The sequence below is a fragment of the Plectropomus leopardus genome, chromosome 11 (assembly GCF_026936395.1).
Source record: "Plectropomus leopardus strain MGB_pleo_1.0 chromosome 11, ASM2693639v1, whole genome shotgun sequence".
Classification (NCBI taxonomy): Eukaryota; Metazoa; Chordata; class Actinopteri; order Perciformes; family Serranidae; genus Plectropomus; species Plectropomus leopardus.
The window spans coordinates 31,384,731-31,397,012 of record NC_142186.1 but is presented as its reverse complement, the minus strand read 5'-3'; the positions used below and the strand labels follow the sequence as shown (position 1 = coordinate 31,397,012).

Here is a 12,282-nt window from a genome sequence, read left to right as displayed (position 1 = left end):
TGGTTCCCGGAGGATGTGTCCTATAAATTTTGGTGATCGCCTGATTTTTCCTCTAGTGCCATCATGAGGTCAAAGTTTCCAATTGTCCAATAATTTGCTATATGACCAAATACCAATGAATATATAAAGATGGACATCTTGCTTCTTGCACTTTTGGAGCCAGAGTTTGCGCTGTTGTGATCTAGAAGTAGAGCTGCTGTATCAATTTCCCGCCATTACACCCGCAAGACCTGATCACAAACAGCGCCATTGATCGTGAGCACACAGATTGGCACACAGAGCTGTCAATCATGTCATCAAATCCCCTTCTTATAGCATCCATCAAATCATTAAAAACAAACTTATAAGGAAAACAAACACTTTTCTAAGTTGCTAAGATGTATTTGAAATAGTTTTCATAGTGAAGTTGATAGCAGTTAAAGTTTTTTTCCGCGAGCATGGAGGGGGCAGGCTTTTTGAGCTATACCGAAGGCAGCCACCAGGGGGCTGTCAAGAGGTTCTGGCTTTATGTCATCCACCTTTAGGAAAGCTGCTCCCCATCGCAACATGTTTGTTCTCAGTGGCCACTTGCAGTATTGCAATAAAAAATCTCCTGCAGCCCAGAGGGGGTTCTCCTCATAGACCAATATTGCAAAAGAGACATCTGCAAAACTGTTGACAGGACACTTGGAACAGCTTGAAAGCTTAATTATGAAGCTTTGTATTCTGAATTTTTGAGCCATGGTGGTTTTATATTTGTAAAACTCTTCTAGAGCCGAGAATGGCAATTTAAAAACCTGTAATACCATCACAATGTAAAGTCTATGAAGTCTCTAATGTTGCATACCGCGAAAGTAAACCCAGAAGCTAGAAAACTTTTTCGGCATATGCACCTGGCGAGCAACATCACAGAAATGAATAGGTACCATTTTTGGTCTGCCATCTGGTTCTACTTTAAGTCTGTGATCTTTATGTATCATAAATACCAAACACACTAATGATTTGATTCTCATCAGCCTCTGCTGTACTTTGAGCTAATCAGCACCTCTTGGCATGATAACACACTAAAGATCACAGTGTTAGGTGTACTAAGTTTTGTCTATTAGGACTTTCAGCATTGCCTACATTACACCTTATAGACATCAACGTGAAGCACAGCCTCAGAGGGCCTCGTCTTCTTCTGTTTCCATGCAGATTAGCTCATACTGTAAACACAGGTCCAAAACAGTGACGATATTTACTCAAGACTGATAGCAGAGTCCAAAACCAACACCTGAGTACAGTAAACATTAAGTGAACAGTGAACTCAACACTGATGGAGTTTACAACTTGTACACACGAGTGTAAAGTCAAAGTGTTTGCAGTGATGGGAAGAAAGTATCTTTAAAGATTTATTTAACAGGGCTGTAAAAAGATAAGCAGAGAGAGGCCTCCAATAGCAGCCAAGAGCAGATCTGAGTAAAAACGGGCCTTAAACAAGACATCAGAAAAAAGTAGCTGACTCCAGACCAAAACTGCACTCCAACACTGCAACCCTGCGAGTGAGAGCTCAAACTGGCAGCTTTCCAGCACAAGAAACTGCTTCTCCAGCCTCTGAGCAACCAGTGAGTTACCCAACAAACAAGCGGTCAAATGACAAGCTAGAAAACACGCCACTCAGGATCGAACCTTTAAACTTTAAGAAAACAAAACTGGTTTAAAGCTGCGTCACGACTCGGATAGAAACCAGCCTCTGCGTGCCATAAAGAATAGATCAAATTTCTCACTGAACCTGCTCCCTTTACACTGGATAATGTAAACTGCACCATCATTCAGAGCCCAATGTCTTTTTTTAACTTCTGAAAATGCACAGCATAATACTTCCATTGTCATTTCGACAGAAACTTACCTCCTTCAGGAGTTCTCTGCTTTGTGAGTAGTTGTCCTTGTCTGAGAATATTTCTGACAGTTCCTCGTATCTCCTCACTGCCTCCCTGTCAGTGACCACAACAGAACATTTAAAGGATCATTAATTTTTTTATTTTTCAATCAAATGTAATGAAAATATTTTAGAGAAGAATTTGAAGTCTGTAAAGTCAAAAGTGTGCACACTAAGGTTTCAGAGACAATGACTGCAGAGAATGTTTATTATCAGATAGTGATTCAGAGTCGATGCCGTGACTGAAATTTGGAACAGTTGATGCTGAGGGTGCAACACTGCTGAAGTGGCATTTTCTAGCTTCAGTTTGGGGAAATCGCTTTTCCTTCTCCTTCTTCTTTATGAGGTTTTCTTCCAGGTTTTTCAGAAGGTTACCTTGGTTTATAATGAATAAAGTGTCCTGAGGGTAACAACAGTTTCCTGTAACATTTTTTGAAGCCATAAAGAACGTTTTCTCCCGGTCCAAACCACACATCACATTTACAGCGAATATAACATAATACTTTATGTGGGTTAAATGTAAAATACTTTTACTGTGAAATACTTTGTTTTTTATAAACACAAAATCAAATTTATGAAAATGTCTGTTTCATACATGTTTCTTTATAGAAGGACAAAAATAGTTCCAAGTTTTTCCTCCATATATATTAAAGCTTAAACTAACAATAATTTATATAAATTATATTATATGATTATTGTATAATTTGCTGCAGAAAAAGTCCCTAATAGTCAATCTGCAGAATGTCTACACAACAACTTTATTTTTTTGTAAAACAATTTCCCCCTGTATTTTGTCTTTTTTAAGCCAATATCCAGCTGTATCTTAGTGAAATCTCTTCTCCTGTTTACCTCGTGTCATGTGTGGGCACTTTGACTTTTCATAGCAGCATTAATTATAGCCTTGATTTATTTACAGTGGGTGTTACACTCAGCCAGTGTGAACAATAACATATCATTACATCAGAGAAAGGTCGTCTATTTTAAGAATGAGTCATTGTTTCCTTTAATTTCAAGACACTATAATATCAGCTGGAGACCTAAAGTGCAACTGCTGCAGTTTCTTGGTCACCAGCAGAGGTCAATAAAAGTCCTTAAGTACCTAATACTACAATACCTGCTGTGTTGCACTATCCACTGTACTGTAAAAATTCATAGTACTATTTTACACCTAAATCATGGCTTTAAAAATCTAAACAATGGGTCCTTGCCTCCATGGACGAGGACCCACTCGATATGTAGATATAAATGGCTCATTCTAAGGTAAGAAAAACACTTATTTTCAGGTGTTTACAGACCAAAGAAATCATTCTAATTATATTATATTCCATTTCTGCCAATGTGTTCCCCTAAATCCTGCACACTGGACCTTTAACTATTTTTATGAGTATTTTAAAAAGAAGCAAACTAAGAATTACATTGTTCAGTGAGAACTGTTCTTTGTGAATATGACAATAAATCCCTTTAATAAAAACTATGAGCTGCAGACCTGTCAGTGTCCTGCCACGTCTTCCTCAGCCGGTGGATGGGATTACTCTGCAGGGCAGACACGATGGCATACAGCGAGGAGAAGTTCTTTCTGGCTCGGCACTCCTGTTGAAAGTACACACAGATGAACACACTCATTTGCATGCACACACACGCACTCACTCACACTGTAACTGAGAGCACCTGTGGGTGTGGGTCTGGCTTGTATTGAGTTACAGTGTCAGCCTGAATCGCTGAATAATGCATACCGCTAAAGAGGTTTGTCCCTAAAGAAACCTCGGGAGGGCTTGGGACAGCGTTTTGGCAGCAAACCAGTGATGCCTCGCCTTGCCAAAGAGGATGTTGAGAGAGTGTGTGTGCGTGAGTGTGTGTGTATGTGTGTGTGTGATGACAAATGCAGCTCCATAAAGGAATACTGGAGAGAAGCTGTGTTTTATTTACAGATAAAGAGGCTTGGAAAGGAATGAAACTGCTCATATGACCATCACAACCAAGGGAAGGATACAATTGTTTGTGTGTGTGTGTGTGTGTGTGTGTGTGTGTGTATTCTTGTGCTTGCCACATCATGAGGACCACGTGTTTTTTGCCAAAAGAGTGAGGACATTTTTGGAAAGTGAGGACGTTTTGGCCTGTCCTCCCTTCTTAACCCTTTGAAACATGAGCAAAGTAGCTTGATTTCTTTTTTTTTTTTTTTAAGATTTTTTTGGGCATTTTAGCCTTTATTAGATGACAGATCAATAGCGTGAAAGGGGGAGAGAGAGCGGGGATGACATGCAGCAAAGGGCCTTGACTGGGAGTCAAACCCAAGACTGCTGTAGCAAGGACACTGCCTGTATTCACAGGGCGCCTGCTTTATCCACTCAGCCACCGATGCCCCAGGAGCTAGATTTCTTAAATAAAAGAAAGGCAATGAGCACCCAAAGAAGAAATTACCCCCGAATTAGGAAGAAATGAGAAAAAACTACAAGAAAATAACATTAATAATTATAAAAATTTATATTAAAAAAGAAAGAATAAACAAATAAAATAAATTTAAAATTTCTAAAAATTCTAATTTTCTTTAATTTTAAATAATTTTTCAACATGTGATTATGATATTTATTATGATTATGATTTTTTTAAAAATGTTGTAAATACAATTTGTGAAACATTTCTTACCAAATTGCTCATTGCCTTTTTTCCCATATTTTGGAAAGAAATCACACCAACATGCTCAAGGTTCAAAGGTTAAAATACCAGCGGAGAGCGTATGAAAGCAGCACCAAGAAAGTGATGTCACTCCAGGTTTCAAAGGGTTAAAAGCCTGTTTGAGGGTTAAGACGTGGTTTTTCAGGTTTGGGCTAGAATTTGGTTATGGTTAGGTTTAGTTAAGTTTAGGGTAAGAGGCCAAGGAATGCATTATGTCCATACGGAGCAGATCCTGTTGTTGCTGTGAACTTTTCAATATTATTAAAGAAATCATATTTTATTTTGCAAAAATGTTTTTTAAACTATTGTTGTGCACAATAATCATGACACTACGACAGAACTCCACATTTCTCTTGAATAAAACTGACGTTTTTAAGCAGATTCAAAGCTTTATTGTTCGCCTTAAGGTCGTACTTCACATTATCTGACTCAGCATTTCTCTGGTATGTACTGTTCATGCAGAGTACATTTCCTATTCCATTTCCTAGAGGTGTACTGGAACTTCCAATATTAAAAAAATATGCTAATTTTTAACAATCTAATTTCTGGTCGTCGACCACCAACTGCACTCAAGTAGAGTGAGCACTTTTTTAGTGATTTGTTGCTACTCTGTCCAGGAAAGAACCATAAATCAAGATTTCATTATTTTATTTTGCTCCCAGCTATTGATTAAAGAGAAATTACTACAACAGTCACAGCAGAGGCCAAGCAGACTGTGAATTTGTGATGGTATGTGCACAGTCGGAGCCGAGAATAGGATTATGGTTAGGGGATTAATGGGGGTTTATTGCTGGAAAAATGCACAGTGGAGGATTTTGGAATACTAGAAACCTCAACTGACATAGTGTTAAGTATTTCATTTCAACACTATCCCAATTTTTTCAAATCTAACCTGTAAAAATAGCATCAAATCCTGCATTTTTAAATCTATGACCTTTGATGTTAAAATACTGACCTCTGCCACGTTGATCCATTTCCCCAGCAGCCGGGCTCGCTGCTGGCTGCGCAGATTTGTAGACCAAAGGCAGGATGCTAAAACTGCATTGGCCAACTTGTTGAACTGACGGACAGTGGCGCGGACAGACCAACAAACGTCTTCCCTTCCTTTCTTGTCCCTCTGAGACCACAGTGAGCCGAGGCAATGGTATGGCACCAGGCGGACAAACAGCTCCTGATAAGTGACATCATATAGATCTTAAAAAAATAACACCTTTCTGTTTGCAGTCACAGCGTCTCATGTTACTGTAAGAACCACTTAACTTCTGTGCAGTTTAAAAAAACTTTAGCAAAAATAATGCAAATATTCAAGTCAATATATAAACTAGAATGAACACCTTTACATCCATGTCTGAAGACACGGATGCTTCACAAACATCTTCCGCCCGGCGACAGAGAATATCAACACAGTTTCAAGACACCCAAAGTAGTGTCATCAATTCAATATCTGACCAAATGTCTCTCCATGTGTTCCTGAGATATGACACTGAGTAACGGCAAGAAGTCTTTTTGCAGAATGATATGATGTCACGAGGAAAAAACAAAAAAAATATAAATGTGATCACGTCATCATTTTATCCTATAAGACATCTGTGCAAAATTCTGTCACGTACAACGTACGCAATCCTGAACTATGGGCAAAAATATGTTAAGTGAGGTCACCATGACCTTGGCCTTTGATCAACAAATATTAATCACTTCGTTCTTGAGTCAAAGTGGTCGTTTGTACCAAATTTGAGGATATTCTCTAAAGGCTTTACTGAGATATCGCATTTAAGAGAATGAGATGGACATGAGGTCCTGACCACACTGACCACTGACCACCAAAATCTAATCGGTTCATCCTTGAGTCCCAGGGAATATTTGTGCCAAATTTGAAAAAAAAAATCCTTCAAGGCAATTTTGTGATATTGCCTTCATGAAAATAAGACAGAGAAGATTAAAGCCTACTTGATCTTTGACCACCCCAATCAGTAATCGCTTAATTGTTGAGTCTGAGTGGACGTTTGTGCCAAATTTGTAAAAAATAATCCTGTTGAATAAAAAAATAATAAAAAAAGGTCAACATGGCAGAACAGGAAGGAGTAATGGGACAGTTTATGATGGTGGCATAAACAGTGACTTCAAAGCAGACACACACACATAAACAATACTGTAAATGTCAGAATAAATGAAAACCGCTTTGCATTGACTGTAAATAGCTGTAACTATAATTAAATTTCATTGTTCAATATTTTTTCTGTCATTCCACCATCAAAAAAAAGACAACTCACTGTCTCTATTTTGGTGAGCTGCTCAGCGACGATTGCTGCGGGGAATCCAAGGACGCTGGTGGGTTCAAACTTGGAGGCGTCTGGAGGAGGGCTGGTGATACTGGTCCGACCTGCAAAGGGTGAAGCTGCTCAATAAAAGTGCGGATTCAGAACATAGGAAACACCCTCATTTGTAGCCCCTATAAATCCTTTCTATCCTTTAGTTGCAGGAATCTCTCCAAGCTCTGATCCTTCACTGAGTCCGCTGTAATAATGAAGCTGTTTTGTTTCAGAGAACCACGGCTCTCTCAAGATAACAGCAGTTATCTCAGGAAAACCCGAGGAAACTGGATAAGTATCTAGTTATGAGAAAAGCACATTCATATCTCGAGATAATGAGATATTTCACCTATTGACCTCGAGATTACAAGATGAGAGAAAATAACATTAAGAGACTTTTTAAATTTGCAGTTTAGCACAATCTGATATCAACAAGCACGTGTTGCTCCTGGATCGATGAGTGACTTGTTTGTTTAGGATTCACATTACAACCAACCAATCAGGAGCTCTTCTAAACTGTGATGTCATTCACAGTGTGCCCTGCAGATAGCCGCCCATAAAGACCAGAAAACAAACAAAAAACTATGCCCATTTCAAAGTCATTCAAGCAGTACACAGGGAATTTCTTGGATTTTAGGCACATTTTTGGTGTGTGGGAAATACGAAATATGTATTTAACCTCTGTTGGGTCTATTTAATAGGAAAGAAATATGTGTTAAAATAGATGCTACAGAACTTCCTATGACTTCCTGCAACCAGCAGGCTTAAAGGCAGCTTGGTGCTGAAATGTTTTGTATCGTAACCACTGTTAATGACACTACAATCGAGAAGTGCAGCTGGAGAGACAAATAAACCCAATTCAAATTCAGATTCTGAAGTGTTTACATTGCAGCCTGTTTTGCCACTCTTGGCTGCAGTGCTCCTGCTCAACACTAAAACAGTTTCAAACATTATTGTTCCCCTAAGTCATATTGAAACAAAAACATGGGAGGATAGGGTTGGGGTTGGAAAATATTCAACTTTAAACAACCTTCTACAAGCTCTTGGGTTAGGAAAAACAAACACAAAAAAAGTATTCTTCTGAAGCAGTTTGATACCAGCTTATTTTTTGTAATTTGCAGCAAGGATTTCACACTGAGAAGACACTGAGAAGTGTGTTTCAACAAGAAAACCCTCATCTGGCATGGCTCTAACTGGTGTCATTTAAATCCCAGTTAAAATACAGACCTCTACGGCTGTCAGGGAGCAGGGCTTTCTCACTGAGCTCTTCTGCTATCCTGAGGAGGCGAGCGCGGAGGTCGGCTGCAGACGAGGAGTCCTGGGGGAGCAGGGGCGCCAGGCGCAGCAGGCGTGAGGGCTCTCCCAAACTCTTAAAGTCTTCAGGATACTCGGAGAGCCATGTGCTAAACACCGTGCACACCGCTCTGCAGGAATTAAAAGAGAGAGAGATGTTGAAGGAAGAAATAATTGAACCTTTTTTAGGGCTTTAGGGGATGTTACTCCAAACTTTCTGGGTCATCAGAAAACAGATAATCTTTTGTTTTTCAAGCCTTGACCTCCAAACAGTTCAGAGTTCTGAGAATAAAAAGGTTCCTCATAATGCTGTGTCGGTAAATCAGGTCATCAGGGAAGTGAAGAAACATTTTTAAATTAATCATCGAGTTTGCTGGGAGCAAAAGAAAGGAGGGTGCATCCATTTCTGGTTTAAACTCTGAGATTGTGCAGGTTGACAAAAGCAGATAAACAAGCCGTTGCAGATTGGAATTGATCGAATATATTGATGTTTTCAAACACATCTAAAAAGTTGCCAAGAAATCACGTTCTTGATGGATTTAGACAAGAAAAGCAGCTTAAGAGATGAGTCTATAATTTAGTGGAAGCAGGGGATCATGATTGGATTCTCCTCACAGTCTGTTATGAGCAGTATAAGGTTAATACAGTTTAGCATCTTTTTCATTAGTTAATCATCTTAATCTCACTAAGTCAACAAAATAGGCTGGCTGAGATGGTTTGCATTTCCTGCTAAGATCTTTTGTCCTAATGTCTTCTGCTTACGGATGTCAGTTTTGGTTTTTAAAATTTAAATGATTTCTAAGAAAAAAACACAAAATGACGTGAAATACAAAGAGGAATTTTCTTTTAATCCAGTGCTCCACTGATTCAGTGAGCTTTAGCAATGCTTTTTAAATCACTATCAATTTAAAGGTTGTGAAATTGTAATGTTAAATTATGTAGCTGTCCATGTTAAAATTTAGACAGCGCTGATGTAACAAAAAAAACAAAAAAAACAAAACCTGGATTCAGCATTTGAGGCTGGGCCCCATTCACTTCAGTGAAAGTTGCTCAGTGGCCAATGAGGCTAAAAAGGTTAAATAAGGTTACATGAAATTTAAATACTTTTAAATTACAAAAGTAGCAGAAAATGCAAATACTTAAATAAAGCTCCAGTCTCTCAAAATTCTACTAAAGTTGTGTACTTGAATAAATGTACTTTGTCACACTCCGTCACTGGATGTTGCTGATTCTTAAATCGGAGCCTGCATGTCCCAGTGTTGTTCAGAATATTACTGTTTTGTCATAGAGCTGATTAGATTGCCTCCAGTAGCTAAAATTAATTCAAACAAGAAAATCGGTTCAGAATTAAGCGAGTTACATTTAATTTTGTGGTGAAATCCACATCTTTCAATGCACATGTATTTGTGCCATGCTGACACTACTAACGATAAGCAGCTAGAGTAGCAAAATCAACCTATAGACCGTTATTTGTGTAACCAGCCAAAAATACTAACATTTAACCCTATCCCTGCTTTTTATGGTGTTTAATTGTTGTATTATAATGAGTCAATAAAATATTAAAGGGCAAACTTTTTTTGTTTGAAAATAAAATATGAGCGGTGTGTGATGATTACATCCTCCAAAACACAGGAACAAGAAGTGAAACTGCTTCAGATGATATTTATAGCACACTCATATCTAAGCGTGCACTCACACACAAACACACACACACACACACACACACACACACACACACAGCATGTCACAGTAAAAGTTGCACAGAGATGTTGGGTAGCATTCTCAAAAGCTCACTTGTTGAAAGATTGTCTCGTCTGGCTCCTCTCGCTGTTCCCGGGCGGGTTCTCCAATCTGTTAACAAAAAAGAGAAAAAGTCAGTGGAGCAGAAACATAAATATAATTCTGCTTCAAATGTGTGCATCTGCTGTGTCATGAATAATGGTTGTGCTTTGTGATAAATATATTTATGGCTTGTTTTTCTCTTTTTAGCAAAGGTGTTGTCCTGGTGTTTACAGGTAGACTGTGAACGCTGCCAGGAGTCTAAACTCTTCTTTGTGTTGCCTCTTTGGAAAAACTTTGCAAGCAGCTGTTTCATACAAATGCCTCCATTATTTAATAAAGACTTTCTAACCGAACAAAAGCATCCACAAGCATTTTTTTTTTTTGCTGAATTATGTTGCAGTTATTTTAAACAGGCACACAGGTGCTTCTTCTATTGTGGAAGTGCCTCTAAATTAAGTTACACAATTAATCTACAGACTGTTGTTTAAATTCCACTCAGCTTGAAGACAAATTGCAAAGCTAAACCAACATCTGTGTGTCTTATGAAAATGGAAATTAGGTGTATAAATTGATGAACCAGTTTTGCAGACTCTAATGTAACTTTTTATTTGCACTTAGTGTGAAGCAGTGTGGCTCTGAAGACGGTCATTGTCTGTCTGTTGAAATATCTCAAAATCTACCAAATAAAATCCCATTACATTTGGAACGGACATTCACGCTCCCCAGATGATGAATCACACTGACTTTGGTAATTCTCTGACTTTTCTCTAGCAACATCATCAGGTTGACATTTGTGGTTTTGATTTAAATGTTTAAACAACTATTTGATGAATTGGCATGAAGTTTGGTGCAGACATTCATGCCCCCGTCAGGATGAACTATAATGGTTTCAGTTGCCAAACGTCACGTAAAATACAGAATCAACTGTACTGACCTGATACATGACACACTTTGTTCCGTACTTATGAGAATAAGCTCAGTGCAAGATAAATATTTTAGGTTGGACTATTAAGATTAAGCGCAACTTGCGTGAGATGCAAGAAAACGCTCCTGATCCGTCTAGAATTATGATTCCATTGTCACGTGTATCGTAGCAATGCAAAATGAAAACAAATGAAAGCAGATTACAGAAGTACAGAAGGTAATAGGAAAACCTAACAAAGCAGGCACGGCACAACAATTTGACATCAGAAAGATGCTGGACTATTAAGTCAGAAATCAGAAATATCGCATTTACGAGTTGACATGAACACATGTCCGGCCCTCCAAAGTCGTAATTACGAGTGGGAAATTGGGAAATTTCGATGATACCCAAGTTGCTGAGTTGTGATGTTTGCGTGATGTTTCAGGGCAACAGAAATGGCACAAAGGATGGAAACAGTGTCAACATCTGACAGTAAAAAATATATATTTTGTTATTTTGTTCTTAGTTGCAATCGTTTAATTTTAGCAGTAAGTAAAACTAAAATAATTAAAAAATATATAAAAACTGGAGACCGCTATTAACCTCTTGTTTAAACAACCTTAGAATTAAAATGCAACCTTCTTTGTAGCTTCCATGTTGTTACAACTTTACGACCTCAAAGCGCATGAACACAACGAAGTCTGAAGAACAACTTCCCAACTTGGAAACTACGACCTTCCAAGATCACATGAATGCAGCATTAGTTTAGTTATTTGAGATGTGTGCCTCCGATCAGTCTGAGAATTCAGCGCTTCACGCTGCACAAACCCGCCACAGACAGGATACTGACAGCTGCTGTGGTTGCTCTGCATCATTGCATCTGGAACTGCAACATTTTTTTCTCTTTCTAAAACTCTACCCAAAAACCTGACGCTCTTTCCAGACAAAAACAACAGTCATAACAGCACTGATCGGAGATAAACTCTCCTACCTGTCTGTGAGGATGTCCAGCACTCTCTCCGTGGAGGTGAAGGACCGATAGGTGGAGAAGAAGATGGTGATGAAGGAGGAGTCTCCCATAGAGAAGGAGTGGAGGAGGTGGAGAACCAGTTTCTCCTCCGTCCCTGCTTTCACACACTGGGAGCGAGAAACCCCCGACTGGAGGAAGACAGGAAGGAAAAAAAAAGGAAGTTTATGTTGCTGCAAATGCGAGGCCTTTCCCATCTCTGGTCTCCAGTCCGTCACACATGACTTACCGTCACACTGTTGGGGGCACTATGCTGCTGCCTGACCACCACCGTGTAGATAACTCCATCGTCCTCCTCCTCCACCACAGTGGACTGTAGGGCAAAGACATAAGGTTTAACCCTTTGAAACCTGAGCAAACCCGCTTCATTTCTTTTAAAAATAGGGAAACAGGCAAT

General features: G+C 38.9%; 1 protein-coding gene across 2 annotated transcripts in view; it reads right to left on the bottom strand.

Moving 5' to 3' along the window:
* The window catches only part of rgl2 (ral guanine nucleotide dissociation stimulator-like 2), a 44,946-nt gene that overhangs the window by 12,539 nt on the left and 20,125 nt on the right, over positions 1 to 12,282 (bottom strand). For both annotated transcript variants that reach the window (XM_042489725.2, XM_042489726.2), the window contains 8 exons: positions 12,115 to 12,198; positions 11,850 to 12,016; positions 9,967 to 10,023; positions 8,107 to 8,303; positions 6,841 to 6,950; positions 5,526 to 5,741; positions 3,384 to 3,487; positions 1,868 to 1,952 (listed from right to left, as the gene is read on the bottom strand). In XM_042489725.2, coding sequence (XP_042345659.1) covers positions 1,868 to 1,952; positions 3,384 to 3,487; positions 5,526 to 5,741; positions 6,841 to 6,950; positions 8,107 to 8,303; positions 9,967 to 10,023; positions 11,850 to 12,016; positions 12,115 to 12,198 — 1,020 coding nt within the window. The remainder of the gene's footprint in view (positions 1 to 1,867; positions 1,953 to 3,383; positions 3,488 to 5,525; positions 5,742 to 6,840; positions 6,951 to 8,106; positions 8,304 to 9,966; positions 10,024 to 11,849; positions 12,017 to 12,114; positions 12,199 to 12,282) is intronic.